The sequence below is a fragment of the Rhinatrema bivittatum genome, chromosome 2 (genome assembly GCF_901001135.1).
Source record: "Rhinatrema bivittatum chromosome 2, aRhiBiv1.1, whole genome shotgun sequence".
In the NCBI taxonomy this organism is placed as follows: Eukaryota; Metazoa; Chordata; class Amphibia; order Gymnophiona; family Rhinatrematidae; genus Rhinatrema; species Rhinatrema bivittatum.
Window position 1 is genome coordinate 12,097,483 of NC_042616.1, and position 26,633 is coordinate 12,124,115.

At 45.2% G+C, this 26,633-nt stretch overlaps 1 protein-coding gene across 3 annotated transcripts in view; it reads right to left on the minus strand.

The window, feature by feature from the left end:
- Window positions 1-22,495: 22,495 nt before the first annotated feature.
- The window catches only part of LOC115083550 (zinc finger protein 271-like), a 37,463-nt gene continuing 33,325 nt past the window's right edge, over window positions 22,496-26,633 (minus strand). For 2 of the 3 annotated variants that reach the window (XM_029587439.1, XM_029587437.1), the window contains exon 4: window positions 22,496-26,397. In XM_029587439.1, coding sequence (XP_029443299.1) covers window positions 23,414-26,397 — 2,984 coding nt within the window. In that variant the 3' untranslated portion in view covers window positions 22,496-23,413. The remainder of the gene's footprint in view (window positions 26,398-26,633) is intronic. The other variant, XM_029587440.1, reaches the window with a different exon arrangement.

The window sequence follows — 26,633 nt, forward strand, 5'->3', positions numbered from 1 at the left end:
AGAATCCTGCTCCTGCAGGAGAGTGCGAAGGGCGAATGAACCCTTTGGCAAGATTCTCCGTAATGTAGTCTGACATTGCATGGGTTTCTGGCAGAGAAAGAGGGTATACCCTACCCCGCGGGGGAGTGGAACCAGGTAGTAAATCAATGGCACAGTCGAAGGGCCGATGGCATGGAAGCAGTTCAGCTTTTTGTTTGGAGAATACGTCAGCGTAATCCTGGTACGGCAAAGGAAGGTCCAGGGCAGAGTGAGAGAGTAATATCTCCGGTCTAGGAACGGGATCCAGGCAATTCTGGAAACAGGAAGGACTCCATTGCGCAATTTGGAGAGAGTCCCAATGGATCACCGGAGCATGTTGTTGCAACCAAGGAAGTCCCAGGACCACAGGGTGCACCGATTTATCCAATAGCAAAAAGGAGATTGTCTCAGTGTGAAGCACTCCCGTCCGTAAAGTGAGAGGCATCGTGGTTTCAGAAATGGATCCAGGTAGAGGGGTTCCCCAGATAGAGGTAACCCGTAACGGAGGTATCCGGCGCTTAGTAGGTAGTCCTAATTGGTTGTACCAGTTCTCTCCAGATAAAGTTCCCACCGGCTCCGGAATCAATGAAAGCTAGAGTCTGAAGGGAGCCACCTGGATATTCCAGCGTTATAGGAACTGTACATTGAGGAGTAGCATTAACATAGCCTAGGGGAACCTCCTCATCTCTCCCTAGACTCGAGCATTTCCCGGTCTCGCAGGACATTGACCCAGGAAATGACCCTTAGTGCCGCAGTATAAGCACAGGCCCAGAGTGCGGCGTCGTGTCTTCTCCTCCTCGGTTAGCGGTGCCCGTCCAAGCTGCATAGGTTCCTCTGAGGAGCTGTGGGGAGGCTGATGGTGTCTTGTGAGGTACAGTCAGAGACCTGGAGAAGGAGGGTGCCAATGAGACAGGCCGACGAGGAACTCGACCCTCCTTAGCTCGTTGCTTGCAATCGCCGGTCAATCCTCCCGGCCAAGTCTAATCACTCCGTTCAGAGTGAGGGGCAGGTCGCGAGCCATCAGCTCGTCTTTGATACGACCTGCAAGACCTTCCAGGAAAATACCCCGCAAACAGTCATCCTGCCAGCCGAGTTCCATCGCCAGAGTACGAAATTCAATAGCGTACTCCGCCAGAGAGCGGGATCCTTGTCGTAGCTGTAGAATTTCAGTGGTAGCGGTGGTAGCACGAGCTGGCTCATCAAAAGTCTGTTTGAAGTGAGTCACGAAATCCTGCAAGTTGTGCAGCATGGCGTCCTGTTTCTCCCACATGGGAGAGGCCCATAGCATAGCCCTCCCATCGAGCAGAGACAAAATATATGCTACCTTGACGGCATCAGACGGGAACTGCCCTGGTAGCAACGTGAAGCGGATGAAGCACTGATTCAAAAACGCCCTGCACGATCTGGCATCCCCGGAGTATCGAGTAGGCGCTGGAAGCTGAGTCTGTGCGGGAGCTTGAACCGCCGGTGGAGGCGGGGGTGGTGCCAGCGGTGGAGGATTGGCGTCCAAGCGACTGGCTAGGTGATCCACCGTAGCAGCCAAGACTTCCAGACATTGCTGTTGCTGCTGGATTCTTTGGGCCATGCCAGGGATGGCCTGCATAGGAGCGGAGTCCGCCGAGTCCATGGCCTTTGCAAACTGTTATGTTATGAGTAAAGTCAATAGTGGACCCTTGGGCCGGCTGAGGTGGACAGCGTCCACAGGAGTTAATAAGCCGGGAGCTTATTGTGATAAATTGCAGGAAGACCTTGTGAGACTGGAAAATTGGGCATCCAAATGGCAGATGAAATTTAATGTGGATAAGTGCAAGGTAATGCATATAGGGAAAAATAACCCATGCTATAGTTACACAATGTTGGGGTCCATATTAGGTGCTACAACCCAAGAAAGAGATCTAGGCGTCATAGTGGATAACACGTTGAAATCGTCGGTGCAGTGTGCTGCGGCAGTCAAAAAAGCAAACAGAATGCTGGGAATTATTAGAAAGGGAATGGTGAATAAAACGGAAAATGTCATAATGCCTCTGTATCGCTCCATGGTGAGACCACACCTTGAATACTGTGTACAATTCTGGTCACCGCATCTCAAAAAAAGATATAATTGCGATGGAGACGGTACAGAGAAGGGCTACCAAAATGATAAGGGGAATGGAACAGCTCCCCTATGAGGAAAGACTAAAGAGGTTAGGACTTTTCAGCTTGGAGAAGAGACGGCTGAGGGGGGATATGATAAAGGTGTTTAAAATCATGAGAGGTCTAGAACGGGTAGATGTGAATAGGTTATTTACTCTTTTGGATAACAGAAAGACTAGGGGGCACTTCATGAAGTTAGCATGGGGCAAATTTAAAACTAATCGGAGAAAGTTCTTTTTTACTCAACGCACAATTAAACTCTGGAATTTGTTGCCAGAGGATGTGGTTAGTGCAGTTAGTATAGCTGTGTTTAAAAAAGGATTGGATAAGTTCTTGGAGGAGAAGTCCATTACCTGCTATTAAGTAAGTTGACTTAGAAAATAGCCACTGCTATTACTAGCAACGGTAACATGGAATAGACTTAGTTTTTGGGCACTTGCCAGATTATTATGGCCTGGATTGGCCACTGTTGGAAACAGGATGCTGGGCTTGATGGACCCTTGGTCTGACCCAGTATGGCATATTCTTATGTTCTTATGAAATTATCAGGTAAGTAATTTCTCCAATTTTTGAGACACCTTTTAAAGAACCCACAGAAATGATGCATCACATCCCACTAGAGATGTGAATCGTGTCCTCGATCGTCTTAACGATCGATTTCGGCTGGGAGGGGGAGGGAATCGTATCGTCGCCGTTTGGGTGTTTAGAGTATCGTGAAAATCGTTAAAATCGTGAACCAGCACACTAAAACCCCCTAAAACCCACCCCCGACCCTTTAAATTAAATCCCCCACCCTCCCGAACCCCCCCCAAATGCCTTAAATTACCTGGGGGTCCAGCGGCAGTCCGGAACGGTCTCCTGCAATTGAATCGTGTTGTCTTCAGCCGGCGCCATTCTGTGCCGCCATTTTGCAAAATGGCGGCGCAAAATGGCGGCGGCCATAGACCAACACGATTCGCGGCAGGAGATCGCTCCCGGACCCCCGCTGGACCCCCAGGGACTTTTGGCCAGCTTGGGGGGGCCTCCTGACCCCCACAAGACTTGCCAAAAGTCCAGCGGGGGTCTGGAACGACCTCCTGCAGTCGAATCGTGTTGGTCTATGGCCGCCGCCATTTTGCAAAATGGCGACGCAGAATGGCGCCGGCTGAAGACAACACGATTCAATTGCAGGAGGCCGTTCCGGACTGCCGCTGGACCCCCAGGTAATTTAAGGCATTTGGGGGGGGGTTCGGGAGGGTGGGGGATTTAATTTAAAGGGTCGGGGGTGGGTTTTAGGGTGTTTTAGTGTGCCGGTTTTCCTGCCCTCCACCTTCCCCCGATTTACGATTTTTTGACGATAAATCGGGGGAATTGGTATTGTATCGTGGCCCTAACGATTTTTGACGATTTAAAATATATCGGACGATATTTTAAATCGTCAAAAAACGATTCACATCCCTATTAATCACTGTATATATGGCCAAGCCCAACATAAATTTAAGGATAAGGTCTCTACCCTCGGTATCACGCACAACCGAGAGTACGTTCACAGTAGCAGATTTAGCAAAAAGGATCCTTACCCCACCATATTTATTATCCTTAGTTGCCGCTGAGAAATATTGATTGGGAAAATGGGTGGAGAACATTAATATTTTATATTTTTTCCTCAAATGTGTTTCCTGCCATAACAGGATATCTACCCGGTCCCAGATTGCATCTTGTAGTAGGCATTTTCTCTTACGGTGGGTATTTAGACCTTTAACATTCCAAGAACATATTTTGAGTTCTCCCATATTAGCGGCAAATTACATAGCCAAGCTAATGGAAAAGCTTGTCAACATCCGACTCACAGACTACCTTGACTCCCACAATATTCTCTACCCCTCTCAATTCGGATTCAGGAAACGCCTAAACACAGAATCCCTCCTTCTTTCTCTAACGGACAACATCCTGATGGGCCTTGACAAGGGACAATCTTACCTGCTAGCCCTTCTCGACATCTCTGCCGCGTTCGACACGGTAAACCACAATATCCTCATAAACCGCTTAATGGAAATAGGCATATCCGGCTCTGCACTGCTCTGGTTCACATCCTTTCTGAACAACAGACACTACAAAGTCAAAATAAATGACAAAGAATCTCACTCCATTCCATCAAACCAAGGTGTACCTCAGGGTTCGTCTCTTTCCCCTACCCTGTTCAATATATATCTACTCCCTTTATGCCAGCTACTCAATAGTCTCAATCTCACCCACTTTATATACGCGGACGATGTACAAATCATAATCCCCATCTCAGACCCCATCTCTACTCTAAATTTCTGGAACAACTGCTTACACGCCATCAACCTTCTGCTCTCGAGTCTCAATTTGGTCCTAAATACTTCCAAAACGGAACTACTGGTTATCTCCCCTTGTGACAACAACCCCCTCGCAAATAATGCTAGCATCCCATTAGCAAACCAGGTCAGATCTTGGGGCCACCCTTGACTCTAGAATGAATTTCAAAAAATTCATTAACGCCACAACCAAAGAATGCTTCTTCAAGCTACAGGTCCTGAAGCAACTTAGACCGCTCTTACACTTCAAGGATTTCCGTTCGGTGCTTCAAGCCATACTGTTTTCAAAGATCGACTATTGTAATGCTCTATTACTTGGTCTGCCCGCTTCGTCCACCAAACCTCTTCAGATGCTGCAAAACGCAGCGGCTAGGATCCTTACAAACACTCGTCGCAAGGACCATATCACACCAATACTAAAAATTCTACACTGGCTGCCCATCCAATATAGAATACTTTTCAAGGCTCTCACCATCATCCACAAATCAGTCTACCAGCAATCCACTCTCCAACTCACCTTCCCACTTGAATTACATACTTCCGCAAGACCGATCAGAACTGCCTACAAAGGTTCGCTCAAGGCCCCCCCCAACAAATCATCGGTCCACAACACTATTCACAAGCGAGCTCTTTCAACAGCAGGTCCACTACATTGGAATTCACTTCCACAAGACTTACGCCAAGAACAATGCCATTCAACTTTCAGAAAGAAATTGAAAACCTGGCTTTTCGCAGAAGCCTACCGCTGAAGGATCTCCTCAACCATCACTGACTCTCACTCCCCCACCCCTCCCCAATCCCTTCCCCCCACCCAACCTCACCCTTTCCTTCTCCCTCTGGACATACCAGGCTAATAACTGCCTAGGATAAACCTATGTTTTGTATCTTACAGTTTTTGTTGATTTATATATTTATCTCTCTCTAATTGTTTCTTAGTTTAAACTCTGTACTGTCTTCCATTGCCCAGGTTTTATGCTCCCTGTTTAATGTAACTTTACTTTCTACCTTGATGTTAATTGGTTTCCCCTCAGTTACATTGTAAACCGGTACGATAAGACCTAGTCTTGAGCATCGGTATAGGAAAAGAAATTAAATAAATAAAATAAATAGTACGCGATTCTGTCACCCTCTGTACAAAGCACAAGATACACCATACCCCATATATACATAATGACAATCCTTCCGTTGTATGACACTCGTAGCCTCCCCAATAACTGCCCTACGATCCTAACACCAACCTTTCTACGCATTGTGCTATTCCCTCCCTCCCCCAGCTGCCCCTTTGCAGGAGCATGGGACTGACGTCACACATAATGCCCCCTAAGTCCTTGTGTCCCCCGAGCCCATCATATAGAAATGTGTAACATGAAAGTTAACTGCAATACTATATTACCCCTCAAAGAAGGTGGTAAACCCCCGTTATTAAACCTTCCCACTCACTTATTGGATAAGAGTCTTCCTAGCTAGTAGAGCCAGGATGTACTGTTCCAGCAGATAATCTCACAACCTCTCAGGTATTGTCGTCGCTGGGCAGAGTCTGTCCTCCGGACTGTCTGCGGAGCCTCTTACTGCCATATTGTACCCACTGCCACCTCTGAGACTTGTCTGAGATCGATGAAGATGTTTGAGCAGTGTCAGAGGACTCGCCCCTTGTCATAAGCCCTGCCGCACGTAGTAATTTGGCTGTGTCCTCCACCGTTTTGACTCTGTTGGTCACTCCATGAATGGTGAATTGCAGGCCAAATGGGTAGAGCCACTTGTACCTGTTGTTATGAATCACGCCGGTCCCCCTGCGAGCAGGCTCACTCACCCCATGTTGTTTCTTCACCCGACGCGGCCGGACGCCGCTATCATAAGAACATAAGAAATTGCCATGCTGGGTCAGACCACGGGTCCATCAAGCCCAGCATTCTGTTTCCAACAGAGGCCAAAACCAGGCCACAAGAACCTGGCAATTACCCAAACACTAAGAAGATCCCATGCTACTGATGCAATTAATAGCAGTGGCTATTCCCTAAGTAAAATTGATTAATAGCCATTAATGGACTTCTCCTCCAAGAACTTATCCAAACTTTTTGGAACCCAGCTACACTAACTGCACTAACCACATCCTCTGAGAACAAATTCCAGAGCTTTACTGTGCGTTGAGTGAAAAAGAATTTTCTCCGATTAGTCTTAAATGTGCTACTTGCTAACTTCATGGAATGCCCCCTAGTCCTTCTATTATTCGAAAGTGTAAATAACCGAGTCACATCTACTCATTCAAGACCTCTCATGATCTTAAAACCTCTATCATATCCCCCCTCAGCCGTCTCTTCTCCAAGCTGAACAGCCTTAACCTCTTCAGCCTTTCCTCATAGGGGAGCTGTTCCATCCCCTTTATCATTTTGGTTCCCTTCTCTGTACCTTCTCCATCGCAACTATATCTTTTTTGAGATGCGGCGACCAGAATTGTACACAGTATTCAAGGTGTGGTCTCACCATGGAACGATACAGAGGCATTATGACATTTTCCGTTTTATTCATCATTCCTTTTCTAATAATTCCTAACATTCTATTTGCTTTTTTGACTGCTGCAGCACACTGAACCGACTATTTTAAAGTATTATCCACTATGATGCCTAGATCTTTTTCCTGGGTGGTAACTCCTATTTATTTATTTATTTATTTATTTATTTAAGGTGTTTATATACCGACATTAGTATGCAAACATCATGCCGGTTTACATTACAACTGAAAGATCGAAAGTACAATGAACGGGGAGGGGGCAGAGGATTTGGTAATTACATAGATAAGGTAGTATAGAAAGTGCAAACAGTGAACAGTAAATGGTAAACGAAGGAACAAAATGTAATGGAGTAACTTATATACAAGGGTCTTGGAGAGAAATTATATACATGGGTTCAAGAGAGACTATGGGATGTTTTCTAATGGTAAAGATGGTGAAGTTCAGAGGTGTGTTAGAGCGAGTACTGGGTGGGGGGGAGAGGTTTGTGGATGCGTACTATTCTGGGTAGGCTTGTCGGAAGAGCCAGGTCTTTAGTTTCTTTCGGAATTTAGAGAAGCATGGCTCAAGCCTGAGAACAGGAGGAAGGGAGTTCCATTGTTTGGGGCCTGCGATGGAGATTGCGCGAGCCCTTGTGGTGGAGAGGTGGGCTTTTTTAAGGGGAGGTACTGTTAGAGTAACTTTGTTGACAGACCTGGTGGGTCGATCCGAGCGTGAGAGGCAAAAGGGTTCTTCAAGCCATTTGGAGTTGTAGGAGTAGATGGATTTGTGAATTATGGATAGCGTTTTAAAGAGGATGCAGGATGTTACGGGGAGCCAATGGAGGTCTTTGAGTATGGGAGTAATGTGGTCGGATTTCCGTGTGTTTGTGATGACCCTGGCAACAGCATTTTGGAACATTTGTAAGGGTTTAATGGTGGAGGAGGGAAGACCAAGGAAGAAGGCATTACAGTAGTCAAGTTTTGAGGATAGAGTTGCTTGGATAACAGTCCGGAAGTCATGATAGTGGAGGAGGGGTCTAAGTTTTTTTAGGACATTAAGCTTGAAAAAGCCCTCTTTGAGGATGGAACTGATGTATTTTTTAAGATTAAGTTGTTGGTCTAGAATTACCCCAAGGTCTCTAACACAGGATTGGGAAGAAATGGTGTTGAAGGCTGGGTCATTGAAGATCAGGGGTTTGGGGGGTTGGTGTTGGGATAAAAGGAGCAATTCTGTTTTGGAAGTGTTTAATGCAAGGTGGATGTTTGTGAGGAAGTCATTTATGGAAGCGAGACATGTGTTCCAGTGTGCCAGGGCATCGGTTAGGGAGTTATGAATGGGGATGAGGATTTGAGCATCATCCACATAGAGGTAGAATTTGAGGCCAAGTTCTGTTAGGAACTGACAGAGGGGGGTGAGGTAAATGTTGAATAAGGTGGAGGAGAGAGAGGAGCCTTGTGGGACGCCTTGGGACAGGGTGTAGAGTGTGGATTCGGCATTTCCTATTTTGACAGCGAACTTCCTGTTGGATAGGTAAAATTTAAACCATAGCAGGGCTAGGCCTGAATTGCCTATTTCAGCCAGTCGAGTAAGGAGGTGATTGTGGCTGATAGTGTCAAAGGTGGCTGAGATGTCGAGTAGGGCAAGTAAGTAGTAGTTACCCTGATCCATGCCTCTGAGTATGTAGTCAGAGAGGGAGAGTAGGAGGGTTTCGGTGTTGAGGTATTTACAGAAGCTGAATTGGGCAGGGTACAGTATTTTATTGTTTTCAAGGTATTCTGTGAGTTGGAGATTCACTATCTTTTCCATAATCTTTGAGATAAAGGACAGGTTAGATATTGGGCGGAAATTATGGAACCTAACATTGTGTAACTACAGCAAGGGTTATTTTTCCCTATATGCAACACCTTGCACTTGTCCATATTAAATTTCATCTGCCATTTGGATGCCCAATCTTCGGCGCCTTCCTGCGTGGCCGGAGCCGTGGTCTTGATTCCTCCTGCGGCCCGGAGACCGCCCAACAAGCCTGACTTCATTGCGGCCCGAGCCGCGGACTTCCTCTCGCTTGCGGCACGGAGCTGCCTCCGGTGTCATCCTCATCTTCACGGCGCAAAGGCCGCATCCCCGGGCTCGAGTGGTGGCTGGAGCCGCCCCCGGGGCTTCCTGCAGCGGCTGGAGCCGTTGCCGTCTTCGGGGCCTGCCTCCAGGCCCAGCCCCACGTCTCTGGCGTCTGACGTCGGTGCAGGCCACTGTCTGTGGTCCTGCACAGCTTCCTGCTCTCTCTTAGGTGCCGGCGCGTGCCTCTCTTCATGATTTAAAGGGCCAGACACAGGAAGTGTGCTGGTCCCACCTAGGGAGTGGACTTCCTGCCCAGCCCTATAAAAGGGCTGCTTCGTCATTCAGTCTTCGCCTTGCATCGGAGTTACATCACTCTGGAGGCCCCTGCCTGCCAGAGCTCCATCAGGGCTTCTTCATAGAGCTCCTCTTCGTTTCGTCTCATGTCATGTCATGTCAAGTCAAGTCAAGTCTTCGTGCCTGAAGTCCTCGTCCAGGTGTCCTGGTGTCTCGTCTTCAGACGTCCTGCTTCCTTTGTTCCTGGTGTCCTGCCCTTCTTGGTGTCATGTCAGTGCTCCTGAGCCTTCTGGTCCTGTAGGCCGGTAGTCCCTCGGATGACGTCTTTCCCGAGTGAGCACTGGTGTCCTGTGCTCCTGAGCAGTCATGTCCTGCCAGCCTTTGTGGAGCTCCGGGCGACTTATGGCTCCGTCGTCGAAGTTCTGCCTTGGCTGGATTCTTCCCTGCGCTCGTCCCGTTCCCAGCGTGGTCCGTGACCAGCCTCCTCGGGCTGTGCAGGGCGTGCAGCGGGACAGGGTAGTCCGCGACCAGCCCATTGGGTCCGCCCGTGAAGGTGGGCCGAGTAGGGCGCCCTGAGAGACAGTGCCAATGTCCGCCTTCCCTACGTCACGTCTCGTCTAGTCAAGTTCCTCGTCTTGCTTCTGATGCCGTTTGCATCAGCCCCAGTGTCAAGTCTTCTATAGTCCTGGTGTCATGTCTTCGCTTCAGCGTCATGCTCCTGATGTCGTCGCATCGACCACTGGTCCGGGATGCTGTAGCATCGACCACTGGTCCGTGATGTCTTCACATCAGCCCTGGTGTCATGTCTTCATAGTCCTGGTGTCATGTCTCCAGCTTCCCTCATCTGTGATGCCGTTGCATCAATCCTGGTGTCATGTCTTGGTGTCAAGACCGTCTGCTTTCATCCTCAGGCTCGGCCTGCTGCTCCATGCCGTTCCAGGCGGCAGGTCCGAAAGGGCTCGGAATGGTGGGAGGACCATTCAACTTCCAACATCTTCCTGTTGTTGGCCTTGGGAGCTTGCAGGCCTGGCGGAGGGATAGACCGTCAGCCATGCTGGAGTACGCCGTCAACCTTCGGGTCGGTCTTGGATCCGTCTGGGGTCGGCTGAGGCCCAAGGGCACACTAAAACACCCGATACGTAACATCTGTGATTGTTGGCTCTCAATATTTGTAGCACTTCACGGAATTCACGGCGTTTATGGCTAGTGATGGCAGATAAATCCTGAAAGATTTCAACCTTCGCCCCGTGCCATTGGAAATCTTTAATTTGGCGTGCTTTATTCATAACTTGTTCTTAGAGGACATACTCATGGAAACACACCACATTGTCCCTCGGGGTGTTCCCTCTGGGTTTAACCATTGTTCGGTGAGCTCTCTCAAACTTGATAACAGGGGAGGAAGCAGGTTCATTTGTATTTTGATCGCTCAAAATGTATTGACAAATATCTCTCACTACTTTCTCACAGTCTGTATATGTCACCCTCGGGGATGCCTTTGAACCTCAAATTGCTGCGCCTAGATCGGTTCTCTAAGTCCTCTAGCCAGATCTGTTGGTCAACCAGCTCCTTTTTTAAGCTGCCAATATCTTGCTGAACTATATTTAAATTTGTCCCCTGCTCTCCAACCTGAGTCTCCAGGCCGACCACGCGGTTGCCTAGCTCAGCACACTCGCGTCTCAATTCACTCGCGATCGAGCGCAGTTCATCACGCAGTGTCCCCATCCCTTCCTTAATTTCAAGGAACCATCCTTGAAATTCCTCCCGCGTTATTGCGGGTTCAGCTGCTGTTGGAATTGGGGTTCTGTGTGGCAGCACGATTGCTTGCTTTTCCTGCGCGTCCTCGGCCTCCTCCTCGAGCAGGCCCACTGCTTGGAGCTCTGCCGTGTTTTCAAATGAAAATTACCGCAGCTCTGCAATTTTCTTCTGCAGGGACATTTCCTTTCGTCAGAAGAGGGAACGCTATGGGGTAGATTTTTAAAAAACTGCGCCCGCGCGTACTTTTGTTCATGCGACCAGCGCAAACAAAAGTACATGGGATTTTATAAGATACGCGCGTATCTTATAAAATCCGAGGTCGGCGCGTGCAAGGGGGTGCACATTTGTGCACCTTGCGCGCGCTGCCCGTTCCCTCCGAGGCCGCTCCGAAATTGGAGCGGCCTCAGAGGGAACTTTCCTTCCACCCCCCGCACCTTCCCCTCCCTTCCCCTACCTAACCCCCCCCCCCAGCCCTATCTAAACCCCTCCCCTACCTTTGTCTGCAGAGTTACGCCTGCCTGAGGCGCCATCACCCGACCCAGGGGCTGGTCCGGAGGCCTCAGCCAAGCCCCTGGGCCTGCGCCACACCCCCGACATGCCCCCCGGAAATAGGGTCGGAGCGGGGCGTTTTAAAAGGGTTACGCGCGTACCTTATGGGCGTAACCCTTTTAAAATCTATCCCTATCTTTTTAGTGAAAATCGAGGTCGGATTGCCTTTTTAGATGAAGGATTTGCAGGATTTGGGCTCGGAGCTCGGGCTTCACAAGGCCATCAGAGCGAGTGACATCACTTTCCCCGAGGACTGATTCTAATAACCCACTCCTCGGGTTTCTCTAGCTGTACAATAAAGTATTTGCCTCTGGTGTCTATCACTGCTGAGACCCCACCAGCTGTGGTGAGTCCCCACTGGCTCCTCCCTGTGGGTGGAGTCAACTCTTGCCACAGTCTAAGGGCCCACTTTCTAGTTCAACACACACAGAACGTAACACTCCTAACCCTGCCCACAAAGCTGAATGGGGAAAGGGACCCTGTTACTGCTGCACTCGTTCACTATGCTCTGTGTATGGAAGTTGCAGAGCAAAAAACACTCTGAACCACTTAATGAGTGATGACACTCTGATGATGCCACCAGAAAAAAACAAACAGAGGTCCATTTATTTATTTATTTATTTATTTATTTAAAATCTTTTCTATACCGTTGTTAATTTATATACCATCACAATGGTTTACATTAGGCACATTAAGTAGGTGAATGTGTACAGTGGTACATTCTAACAAGTGCCAAAGGGTTCGGTTACATCATGTTATAATACGACTTGTTTGTAGGGTGAGGTAGTCTTGGCCATATATACATGTAAGTTACTTATTTACAGATATAATTCCCATGCTCTGTGTAATCCTATAAAGTTAACTGTGAGATAAACACATAAACCTTTGCAACGCACGTGTTGAGCACATTACTGTGTGCTGGTGATCTTCTGCCAGTGCCTGCATACTTTCTATTCTCCGCTCTCTTTGTAGAAAGCTTGCTTAAAATGCCAGGTTTTTAAACTTTTTTTTAAAGGTTTTGAGGTCTCTTTGTGATTTGATCTCTAGTGGCATAGTGTTCCAGAGTGTGGGACCTGCTAAGGATAGAGCCCTTTCTCTTACTTCGGTTAGTCTCGCTGTCCTGACTGAGGGGATGGTTAGGTGTGCTTTATTAACTGATCTCAGGTTTCTGTGTGGTACGTGTACCCGTAATGCTGTGTTCAGCCAGTCTGATTTTTCATCATGTATTAATTTATGTATTGTACATATGGCTTTGTATTGTATTCTCTGTTCAATGGGTAACCAGTGTAATACTGCTAGAGTTTCAGTGATATGGCCCCTCCTTCTTTTACCAGTTAGTATTCTAGCTACGGTGTTTTGTAGAATTTGAAGTGGTCTTAATGTTGTATTCTGAAGTCCTAGTAATAGTGCATTACAGTAGTTGGTGCTTGAGAAAATGAGTGCCTGGAGCACTGTCCTAAAGTTTGCCGGTGTTAGTAGGGTAGTTTCCTGAGAATCATGAGTTTTGCGTAGCCTTCTTTTACTTTTAGTGATATGTGCTGTTTTAGATTGATTTCTGGGTCCATTATTACTCCAAGGTTCTGTACCTTTACAGCTAGTTTTATTTTCTGATTGTTTTTGAGTGTTATTGGTGATTGAATGACCTCTATATTTTTTCATTCTACGTGTCGAAATTCCGTTTTTTCGATGTTAATGATTAGTTCCATTTGGTTTAGCAGCTGTTTGATCATATCTAGGTACATGTTAGCTAGGTTTAACGTTTTCTCTATTGTGTCATCAATTGGTAGGATTAGTTGAATGTCGTCTGCATATATGTAATGTATGATTCCCAGCCCTGCTAGTAAATGGCATAAAGGCAGCATGTATATGTTAAATAGAGTTGCGGACAAGGCTGATCCTTGCGGTACTCCAGTTTCAAGATTACATTTTTCTGATATTACATCTTTGATGTGAACTTGAAAGAATCTATTGTTTAGATATGACCTGAACCAGTTTATTGTTGTGCTGTGTAGACCAATTTCTTCTAGTCTTTTCAGTAGGATTTTATGATTTACAGTGTCAAAGGCTGCTGATAAGTCTAGCATTATTAGAATGTAATGTTTTCCGCTGTCAAAACCTCTTAGAATATTGTCTGTTAGTGAGAGCAGCAGTGTCTCTGTGCTGTAGTGTTTGCGAAATCCATGTTGCGATGGATATAGTATATTATTATTGCCTAAGTGTTCAGTTAGTTGTTGCTGTACAGTTTTTTCTATTAATTTAGCAATTAAAGGGAGATTTGAGTCTGGTTGGTAGTTGCTCAGGATGAGGGGGGGGGGTCGCTGTTTTTTTTCTTTATGATTGGTTTTATAATTGCCCCTTTCAATATATCTGGCATTATTCCTTCTTCTAAGGAAAGGTTTACAATCTTAGCTAATATTGGGGAGATAATGTTGGCTGCTTTTTTTATGTCGAATGTTGGTAGTGAGTCAATTTTATGAGGAGCCGGGTTTAAGTTTTTTAGTATGGATTCTACTTCCAGATCTGATATCTCATTAAATGAAGACCACTGTTTAACGTCTCTTTTTTGCATTTTAATTTCTTGTTTGGTGCAGTTTGGAATTTTGGTTTTTAAATTTGTAATTTTGTCACTGAAGAATTTTGCTATTTCTTTACATCTTAGTTCTGGTAGGTTTTGAGGTGATTATGAATTGTCATTGGTGAGATTTGATACTATGGTGAATAAGGTTCTTGGGTTATTAGCAAACCTTTCTATTTTATTGCTGTAGCATCAAGAATTATTAATAAGCATCAGGTCATATCTATTAATATGCATCAGGTCATTATTAATAAGAATTATTAATAAGCATCAGGTCATATCTAAACAAAGGCCGACTTCTCGGCGGCCTTTGATACCGTCAACCACTACCTCCTTCTAAAACAGCTGGCAAACATAGGAGTGACAGGTGCTACACTGACTTGGTTCAAAACCTTCCTGGAGAACAGAGGATATAAGGTCAAAATTCATAATATAGAATCCCAATATCACCCCTCCACCCAAGGAGTGCCGCAAGGTTCATCGCTTTCACCCACGCTTTTTAATGTCTACCTGCTCCCACTCTGTCAACTGCTCACGAAACTAAGCCTGAAACACTTCCTCTTCGCAGACAACGTTCAGATCGTGATCCCTATAAAAGAATCCATCATGAAAACAATGGAATACTGGGATAGTTGCCGATTAGAAATCAAACACCTCCTTACCAGCCTAAACCTTATCCTCAATGCTTCGAAAACGGAATACCTCCTTATATCACCGGAAAACAACAACACACACTCAAAGCCACCAGCCCTCCTTCAATCCGCTCACGTAAGAGACCTAGGAACCATCTTAGACAACCGTCTTAACCTCAAACCATTCATTAACCAAACCACCAAAGATTGCTTCCATAAATTACATATTCTGAAAAGAATAAAGCCGCTCTTCCACGCTCAGGACTTTAGAACAATCTTGCAACCAATAATCTTCTCCAAACTAGATTATTGCAACTCACTACTACTAGGCCTCCCAGCTTCATATACCAAACCCCTACAAATGGTACAGAATACAGCAGCCAGAATCCTTACAAACTCCAGGAAAATCGACCATATCTCCCCAATCCTCAATTACCTTCATTGGTTACTGATTCACTACGGAATCATGTACAAATCCATCACTACCATCTACAAGGCCATCCACCAACACACTCAGCTCAACCTTCAAATCCCCTTTAAAAAACACACTTCCACCAGACCCATCAGGGAATCCTACAAAGAATCACTTCAGGTACCACATGCCAAAACTTACCAACATAAATCTCTCAGTCTCAGAGCTTTCTCATCAGCAGGTCCACCTCTATGGAACTCTATCCCACCTGACTTGAGACAAGAACCCTGCACACTAACATTTAGGAAAAGGCTGAAAACTTGGCTTTTTAAAAAAGCATTCCCAGGCCTTGATGAAAACCTCCACCCAACAGCACAAACTCTTATTCAAAAATTGGATTGAAACAAGAAACCTCCAACTTCCCACTCATATCCATCACCATATTATCATGCTACACAACTGTATCATATAGATTCATGTTTGCTATACAACTATATTATATGATTCAATTGGCCGCACTGTAAATATTCTACTGTTCAGTTATTTCCCCCCTTTCCAGATCCAAGTTTAATTCTCCCTGTTTTATTGTAACTTTCTCACATCCATGCTATTGTTTACTATGTTTGAATACTGATTACTATGTTACTCTCTGCCTTATTCACATTGTTAATTGTAAACTGGGTTGATGTGATTCTTATCATGAAAGTCGGTATAACAAAATAATAAATAAATAAAAATAAAAATAAATTGTTTGTAAAATGCTAAGTGTTTTCTGAATTTAGCTAGAGTTTCAGATGTTTTGTACTTTCTCCATTCTTTTTCTTTTTTCCTGAGATTTCTTTTTGTTTCTTTTTTTTTTTTTTTAATTTATAGTTTATTAGGTTGAAAGATTGACAAACAAATATGATATACATATCTGGAAACAATAAACCCAATGGCTTTCAACAGTTTTGAAACCAAAAGAACATCCCCAATCCCCATTCCCCTCCAAACCCCCATCCCCCAGTCCCCAGGCCACCCCCCCCCCCCCACCATGAGTTCAAAAATAATAACAATGATAAGAATCAAAGAAGAAGAAAAGGAAAAAGGTCCGCACGCAATGCTGCATCTCGAGCTAATGCGTATTCCGTCCAAGAGAGCTCTAATACCCAGAGGTCAGAGTGACGCAGAAGGACCTGATGTAGCTGTAGCCGATTTTTCCCAGTCCATAAAGGGAGTCCATATGGCCCAAACAATGGCAAAGTTTTGTGTAATTCCACTGTTATCGCCGCCATCCGACAGAAATAATGCACCTTATGCTGTATACGGATAAGTGCTGGAATTATTGCCTGTTTCCAATGTTGTGCAAGAACTATCCGAGTGGCAATAAAAACCTGTTGGCAAAATAAAGTTTGTGGCCTCGTCAATTCCTTATGCTGTAGAGTAATTAGCATGAACCCAGGGTTTAAGAGATCATGCACTTGAAGAATCTGTTCCAACCATTGTGCCACTTGGGACCACAAAGAGTACACCAGTGGACATGACCACCACATATGCATGTAATCCCCTGGATGCCCACAATTTCGCCAACACAATCCACTTAAATTGGGATATCGTTTATGCAGCACAAGTGGGGTAAGATACCATCTGGTAAGCATCTTGTAACAGTTCTCCTGCATATTCGCTGAAACAGAACACTTTTTTACTGCAATATATAATTGTAGCCATTCCTCAACCGTAATGGTTCTCCCCAGATCCCTCTCCCACGTCCTGGTGTGAGGGAAACTCTCATCTGAATCCCCTAATAACAGCACATATAATTTAGAGACCATCCCCCGCTTCTTATCCGCATCAGTACAGTAATGTTCGAGTAATGTCTGTCCCTGAGCTATGGAAGGAGAGACATACGCGCTATTAAGAAAGTGAGAGATTTGGTATCCCGCAAGAAAGTCTGCGTTGGGCAACTGGTGTGTGCTCTGGAGTTGTGGCCAGGACAACACGGAGCCGCCCCCCCATAAAGTGCTCGATTTTAGTGAGTCCTCTAGCCTGCCAGCTCCTAAAGGTGGGGTTATGTTGCCCAGCTGGGAAATTATTTAAATAAGAAACATGCGTGGAATAAAAATATAAGCGCGAGCCTATAAGTTGCTTTTTCCACTTATCCCAAAGTCGGAGAGTAGTAGTAATAGTGGGTGATAAATTATCCACGGCAACCCAGGTATTACGCGGTTGCCATGTCAATGCAGAAAGTGGCATGGGCCCCAAAATACGGTCAGCGAAGGAGACCCATTGTTTGGCAGTAGTTACCCTATGGCTATCCAGAACCACTAAGAGTTGGGCCGCCGCATAATATTTCTCAAGGTGAGGCACTCCAAGGCCTCCTCTATCCCTTGGTAAATAGAGCAAGCGCCGAGAGATCCGTGGGGGCCGCCTGCGGCAAATGAAATCATATAGGATCTTTTGCCATGACCTCAACAGTGCAGAGCTAAGGGGGATAGACAGAGTGATAAACAGATACAAAAACCTGGGTAAGATGTTCATTTTTACAATGGCAACACGCCCCAACCAGGAATGCTGACCCCTATCCCAGGTTTGTAGGTCTTTCTTCACCTTGCTTAGTAAAGGTTTATAATTAAGGTCGTAAAGATCATCGATATTGGCCCCAATATGTACTCCTAAATATTTAATAGCATTTTTAGCCAACTTAAACGGGTACAGCAGTAGCAGGTCACGGAGGTCACCCTTATCAATCGATACATTGAGGAGCTCAGATTTATCTAGATTAATTTTAAAGCCAGAGACCGCGCTATAAGCTGCGATCTCTGTAGTGATTTCTCGTAAGGAAGTGGTGGGATTAGTTAGTGTCATGAGAATATCGTCCGCAAAAAGCGATAGCTTCATGTGTAAGTCTCCCATCTGGACCCCTGTAATGAGATGGGAGTTACGCACGCGTGTCGTAAAGGGCTCCAAGAAGAGAGCAAACAGTAAGGGCGATAACGGGCACCCTTGTCTAGTACCCCGCTGTACTGAGAAGGCACTCCCATAGCCCCCATTAACCTTTATGCGTGCCGTAGTATGGTGGTAAAGTACACTAATCCATTGTAAAAACATTTGCCCAAAGTTCATTTTCCTCAGAGTAGCGAATAAGAACTCCCAATGCACTAGGTCAAATGCTTTTTCAGCATCAATTGCCAGCAGCAACAATGGGGTATTCTGCTTTTTGGCCCACCACATATCATCAGTAACCTTCCGGACATATCCGCCGCCATACGCTGTGGTATAAACCCTACTTGATCCCAGTGAACCAGTCCCGGGAGCGCCAGATTAAGACGTGCTGCCAGCACCCTCGCCAGAATCTTCAAATCCAGATTAATGAGGGATATTGGTCTGTATGAGCTACATTGAGTCGGGTCTCTACCGGGCTTCGCCAACACCGTTATGCCAGCCGTGTTTGTGTGTGGGGGTAAATGGGCCCCCTCCCTCAAGCTATTAAAATAATCCACTAGAGGCGCAATGATGGAAGCACTGCACTTCTTGTAGTACGCTCCGGAGAAGCCATCGAGGCCCGGGGCCTTACCGGCCTTCAAATCTCGAATGGCCACCTGAACCTCCGCCAAAGTGATCGGCTGGTCAAGAATACCCCGTTGCTCCTCCGTGAGGCCTGACAACGGTAAATCCTGAAGATACCCTCTAATGTCCTGCTCTGAAATGGTATCATCCTTTTTATAGAGTAAAACACTCCCTGATCTCTGCGGTGGATGTAATATACTTCCCCTCTGCACTTTTAAGCTTAGCAATATTATTTTGAATGTCTCGTTGTTTCAACTGTCGGGCTAGAATACGGCCTGCCTTATTAGAGCCCTCAAAGAATCTCTGTTTTGTGCGCTCTAATGCGTGAGCCACCCATGCCGCATCCAGCAGACTCAGTTCCGTGCGTATGGCCCTCAACTGACGCAACAGGACTGGATGCAGAGAGAGTGCATGCCGGCGCGCCAACCTATTCAGGCGTCAAAGTAGTTCTGTCCTACATTGTTCTCTTTTCTTTTTCTCCACGGTGGCCAATGCTATAAGCTTGCCACGAATAACTAGCTTAGAGCATTCCCAAAGGGACCCTGCCGCTGCCACTGAACCAGTATTCTGCAGGAAGTACTCCTATAAGTGTTCATTTATTACCTTACACCGCTCCTCATCCCCTAATTGATCTTCTCTCAATCTCCAGAATCTAGTGCCCTTATCTGCCGTGGCTAAGGATAGAGATACCCAAATAGGTGCGTGGTCGGACCACGTAATATCTCCAATTCCCACATCCACGACCTGATTTTGCACCCCCTTGTCTACTAGAAAAAAATCAATCCGAGAATAAGTTGAGTGGGGATGGGAAAAAAAGGTATACAATCTGGAGAAGGGGTTGCGAGACCGCCATACATCAACCAGGCCCCATGTAGTAATCACATGAGCTAACTCAGAAGAGGCTGCCCAACTGCCTGATTTTGTGCGATGGGAGGCATCTATTCTCGGATTGCGGACCAGATTATGATTAAACACCCCCCCCCCCCCCCCCCCCCCCCCCCCCCCACATAGGACTTGACCTTCTATATAATGAGACATTTTATCCACCAAAGCCCGCAGAAAACAGCCTTGGTCCTTATTAGGGGCATAAACATTTATGAGCGTATAAACCTGCTGATCAATCTTTATCTTTAAGAAGAGATACCGCCCGTTAGGATCCGCTATATGAGACAAGTAGTCATACGTGACTGAACTGGCGAGCAGAATACCCACCCCAGCATACTTATTGCCTCGGGTGCTTGCAGCCAAATACACATGGGGATAACCTGGTATCTGCAGTACACGTTCATGTCGCCTACGCAAGTGCGTCTCCTGAATGAAGGCTATAGAAACCCTCTGTTGGTGTAAGTCCCTCTGTAAGAGTTGCCTCTTTTTGGGAGAATTAAGCCCCTTAGTGTTTAGGGACCAAACCTTCAGCGCCATTCATAAAGCCCATCATCCCTCCTACGCTCCTCTATTGCACGGCCCCCCCACACTCTCCAGATAACTTGTACAGCATAGCGTGACAAGATACAACAACAGTATGAACTCATGGACCCAGTACCCTCCCTTCCCAATCCCCCCATACCAACAGTATCCCCGCCCTGGATACTTTCAAGTAGAGAACGTGAACGCACCATGGAGCAGGAAGCTCAACCGGCTAATGTTTTAGCAAAAGGTGCGCAATGTCCCGGCAGGCGTGATGCAGATCTGTACATGTCCAAATCCAAAGCTAGTCCTGGCTGGAACTTGCGCTCTGAAATAATATCCTGTACGAGTAAAGAGTAAGGCTTCTTAAGTTCTGAAAGCTACTGACGATAATCAGTCACTAAAAGTCAAGTATCAATCCGCGCTCCGCGGGTGCTGTTTGCAGTTGGAGATTTCTGCCGGGCCAGGCGTTTATTATTTCCCACTCTCTGCCATCCCGTATTGGTGGTCATCCTGAAAGGAATTTCTTCCGGTTTGCTGGTGGGGAGATCATTTGAGATGTTAGCCTTTGTAAAGGCCTCTTTTGCTTCAGCTAAGGATTTGACTCGATATGTGACCCCCTCAACGGTGAAGAGAAGCCCAAAGGGAAATGTCCAACGATAACGGATCGTCTTCTCTTGCAGGATCGATGTCGCAGTTCTTAATTCATATCGCTTGCGGAGAGTGGACGCCGCCAGATCCGTGAAGACGCTCACCTTATGGCCTTCCCAGGTCCATTCACGTTGCTTCCTGGACGTCATATATATTAGGTCCTTCTCCCGGTAGACTTGCATGCAGAGCAGTATGTCTCTCGGCCTGTCTCCAGTGCGAGGACCCTGAACCCTATGCGCTCTCTCAATATTATAAGTGAGAGGAATCTGTTCTCCTTCTGGGCCTGCGGGGGTCGCCGTTTACATAATAAAACGAAACAGTCGCGTCGCCACCGCCCAGCAGTCTGTAAATTCGGGCGTTTCAGGGATTCCCCTGAGGCGCAGATTGTTGCGTCGCGACCTGTTTTCGAGGTCTTCCAGTTTTTCCTCTAAATTCAGGCGCTCTGCCCTGCTTACTTTATGGATTTCAGTCGCGTGCTGCATGAATTCTTCTTGCCTGTCCATCCGGGTCTCAACATCATCGACCCTGCGGCCCAGGGATGCCAAATCCTCCTTAACGTCAGCTATAAGGGTTTGTAGCTCCTGTTTATGTTGCCGCATGTCCGCCCGGAGCTCAACGAACCACTCCCGAAGTTCAGAGTGTGATGGAAAGTCATGCAGCGACTGCGGGGCCGAGTGGTCGGGCTCGATCACCATGTCTCCCTCAGCGGCCTGGACCCCTGCACTAGAGCTGGATTCAGTCTCCGATTTCTTGAAGGAAAATTGCTTCAGGCTGATAGTTTTTCTCTTCCCCGCCATCTCGAACCTGCAGGGAGTCTAAATCGCCAAATTGCGTCGGTGAAATGGTGCGAATGCCGCGATTTATAGCATTAGGGTACAGGAGAGAGCCGGGAGCGTTTTCTTAAGCCGCCATGCTCGTCGGTGACGTCATCACGTCTTCTTTTTGTTTCTTTTGTCTTTTCGTTGTGCCAGGAATTATTTTGTTTTGTTTCTTTGTTACGTATTAATTTGATGGGGTTTATTTGCGGAACCTCAGTCTTTATAGTCCAGATCTGTAAGTTTTTCTTCTAATTTGTCTTTTAGCTTTTCAATATTATAAGGTGGTCGATACTTGAATTCTATAGGTTTTAAGTTTTGTTTTATTTGTGGTTTAAGGAATTTGATGTTGGATTGAATTAAGAAGTGGTCTGACCAAGAAATTTGTGTATAATCAGTTTTAATATGTTCTAAGCAGTTGTGGTTGATGAAAGTTAGATCAAGAGAGAGTGTCCTGCTTTGTGTGTTGGTTTGTCCATTATTAGTAAGAATCCTAGTGCTGCCATTGTGTCCATAAGTGTCTGGCAGGTGATTGATAAAGGGTGGATGTCCACTGTGTAATGCCACTTGCCATCCCTAACATTCACTCAGGGTAACCCTGTGGTCACTTGGAAGATCCCGCCAAGCACTGCCCAGACCAGCCTACACCTGCGCACATGCTTCTACACTGGCACCTGCCACCTGAATTCCCACTTGCCTCTGGGCAAATTGCCCACCCACAAGCTATTCCCTGGTGGTTTCTAGGGACACTGAGGCCCCTCACAACAAGGGTCACACAGTTCCTAGAAATACACCCACAGACCAACAATACACATTATTGGGATCATTAATTCAAGACAGGGAGAGCTAACAAACCAATAAGTTTATTAAGAAAAAGTAGGAACAGTGACCAGATAAAAGATTTAAACTGTAAACAGAAATAGGTAAAAAAGGACGATACTGCAAAAGTTAACTGAACACTTTTCAATACTTAGCTGGGGAGGTCAGGAAAAAGGCTGTCCACTCTCGTTTGTTTGGAACGGGTCCACAGAAGCTGAACAGGGCCTCAGCACAGAGATCTTCTTCCTCTTCACTGCTAGCTGAGGCTGGAGAGTTCCAGAACCCTCAGGGTAAGTTCTCTGTCTCCAGGGCCAATCAGGAAACACAGTATTAACAGTGAGCTTTCTGGCCAATAGCACTGCAGGGTGTGTTTTAGTGTTACATGTACTCAGGGCTGCTGGGACGTGAATGCTGATCAAGCCACCTTCAGTCAAGGCAGCATCCAAAGCCTCTTCCTGAACTACAGTGCAGGGGTCAAACACTACCTGCAAGCCAGCACACAGAGAATGAGCTCGCTGGGGAAAATTGTCACAGGGCAAAAAAAACAAACTACAAATCATGCAAAACCCCCATGTTGCCAAAATCACTACTTGGCTTAATAACTTATCCAGCTAAGTAGCAATGCTCCGATCCACCCATTGCCCACCCATAACTTACTCAGCCATTGAACATAACTGGATATTCAGTAGCAGTAAGATAGATGGATAAGTCCTACTTATCCAGTATTCTGACATCTGAATATCAATCTCCCTCATTCTTATAGCTTATCTGATGGAAATAGAGACGTTTTATTGTTCTTGCATCCAGCATTTTAATATCTGTATTAGGCCAGTCTTCTATTCCAAAACTATATGAAAGAATGTTAACTGAATTTGACTCCTGTGCATCTTTTCTGGTGGCTTGCAAGGTCTTCCTTTCTACTGAAGTTATTACCAGACACAGTACATTAACTTGATTTTCCTCCAGTATGAATTTTCTGATGCTGCATGATAGATATCTTCTGACTAAAGCTTTTACCACATTCAGTATGGATTCTCTGATGCTGCATGAGCGTTTGCTTGTAACTGAAGACTTTACCACATTCAGTACATTTAAATGGCTTCTCTCCAGTATGAATTTTCTGATGTTGCATGAGAGATGTCTTCCGACTAAAGCTTTTACCACACTCAATACATTTAAATGGTTTCTCTCCTGTATGGACTCTCTGATGCAATGTAAGAGATGTCTTGGAACTGAAGCCTTTACCACATTCAGTACATTTAAATGCTTTTTCTCCAGTATGGATTCTCTGATGCAAGATGAAATGCGCCTTCGTAGTTAATTTAATACCACATTCAGTACAATTAAATGGTATCTCTCCAGTATGGATTTTCTGATGCAGCCTGAGAGATGTCTTCCAACTAAAGCTTTTACCACATTCAATACATTTAAATGGTTTCTCTCCTGTATGGACTCTCTGATGCAATGTAAGAGATGTCTTGGAACTGAAGCCTTTACCACATTCAGTACATTTAAAAGGTTTTTCTCCTGTATGGACTCTCTGATGCTGCATGAGAGGTTGCATGTAACTGAAGCCCTTACCACATTCAGTACATTTAAATGGTTTCTCTCCAGTATGAATTTTCTGATGTTGCATGAGAGATGTCTTCCGACTAAAGCTTTTACCACACTCAATACATTTAAATGGTTTCTCTCCTGTATGGACTCTCTGATGCAATGTAAGAGATGTCTTGGAACTGAAGCCTTTACCACATTCAGTACATTTAAATGCTTTTTCTCCAGTATGGATTCTCTGATGCAAGATGAAATGCGCCTTCGTAGTTAATTTAATACCACATTCAGTACAATTAAATGGTTTCTCTCCAGTATGGATTTTCTGATGCAGCCTGAGAGATGTCTTCCAACTAAAGCTTTTACCACATTCAATACATTTAAATGGTTTCTCTCCTGTATGGACTCTCTGATGCAATGTAAGAGATGTCTTGGAACTGAAGCCTTTACCACATTCAGTACATTTAAATGCTTTTTCTCCAGTATGGATTCTCTGATGCAATATGAAATGCGCCTTCCTGGTGAATCTTTTACCACATTCAGTACAATTAAATGGTTTCTCTCCAGTGTGACTTTTCTGATGCTGCACAAGACTTTGCTTGTAACTGAAGCCTTTACCACATTCAGTACATTTGAATGGTGTCTCTCCAGTATGAATTTTTTGATGCTCCACAAGAGAGGTCTTCCGACTATAGCTTTTACCACATTCAGTACACCTAAATGGTGTCTCTCCAGTATGAATTTTCTGATGCTGCATGAGACTTTGCTTGCAACTGAAGGCTTTACCACATTCAGTACATTTGAATGGTTTCTCTCCAGTATGAATTTTTTGATGCTCCACAAGAGAGGTTTTCTGACTAAAGCTTTTACCACATTCAGTACACTTAAATGGTTTCTCTCCAGTATGAATTTTCTGATGCCGCTTGAGACTTTGCTTGTAACTGAAGCCTTTACCACATTCAGTACATTTAAATGGTTTCTCTCCAATATGACTTTTCTGATGCGCCGCCAGCGATGTCTTTCCACTAAAGCTTTTACCACATTCAGTACAATTAAATGGTTTCTCTCCACTATGTATTTTCTGATGCTGTATGAGACACTTCTGACTATAGCTTTTATCACATTCAATACATTTAAAAGGTTTTTCTCCTGTATGGACTCTCTGATGCAATGTAAGAGATGCCTTGGAACTGAAGCCTTTACCACATTCAATACATTTAAAAAAATTTTCTCCTGTATGGACTCTCTCATGCAATATGAGAGATGTCTTCTGACTGAAGCTTTTACCATATTCAATACATTGAAATGTTTTTTCTCCGGTGTGGATTCGCTGGTGGATTACAAGTTTGCACTTCTGGCTGAAGCTTTTACCACACTCAGTGCATATGAATTGCCTTTCTACTTTGGGGATTTTCTTCTGTTCTGAGTCAATTGCCTTACCACAGAAGTTTTTTTCAGACTGAATGCAAGACAATGGTCTTTCACCAGTAAGTTTTTTTCTGCCTCTTAAAATGACTTCCCACTCACATAAACTTTTATTGCATTCATTACTTGAAAATGCTCTCTCTCCTGGTTGGAATTTTCGTTGTCTTGTGAAGTTTCCTTTCTGATTGAAGTTTCTGTCACCATCAGTACTAATGAATAATTCTTCTCTCTGTATTTCTTGGTTTATTATTAGGTCTTGCATTTGAATGTTTTTTCCACTTTCAGAACATAAAAATGTTCTCTCTTCGGTCTCCATTTTCTGGTGATGTAATAAAGAGAACTCAGAGCTGTAAGATTTTCCATCTTGAGGGCAATGAGAGGATCTCTTACCCGTGTGCGTTCTTTGGTGTATTACTAAGGATTCCCTGCAAGAAAAGGTTTTCTTGCATTCAATACAAGTGAAAGTGCTCCCTTCAGTGTGGATTCTCTGGTGTAATTTCAGAGATAACTTCTGTTTGCATGGAAAAGGTCTCGCTCCTGGGTGATTTCTCTGGTGCAATACAAAATGACACTTTCTATTAAAGTTTTTCCCACAGGTGACACAGTGAAAGGATTTCTTCCCTTCCTCCTCTTTCTGCTGGAAGTCAGAAGTTATTTGATCACTGTTATTACTTTGGAAGGGATTCTCTCTTCTCAGATGACTCTGGTGCTCAGGGATGTCTATGAACTCCCTGTCACTTCTCTCACAAGCAGTGACTCCATCCGGTGAGTCTCCTGCAGAGTCTTGCTCCTTCTTCTCTGCTTCCTGCTGTCTTTGGCTAATGTCTCCCCCCTCAGTTCTCTGGGCAAGATTCTCACAGAAATTTCCTGATTGTCTTGGTGTAAGTGCTAATACTATAGGGTGTTCTTCTCGATTCTCCTCCCTCTTCTCTTTCTGTATGACCTCATTGTCTGCTGGATATAAAAAGAAGGAATTAATCATGTGTAAGTGACAATGGCATGGACAGCTATCAATAACCTGGGATGAGACGTTCAGAAGGATCACATAATGAACGCATGGTATCTCTGATATTAAAGAATTCTGTGACTTAGCAGAAAGCTTTATGTGATGCCTATGAAAACTTCTCTAAAATGTCTTTATAGAAATATTCAGAGAAGTTAAGAAAATCAATGGGTTCTCTCTACCATTT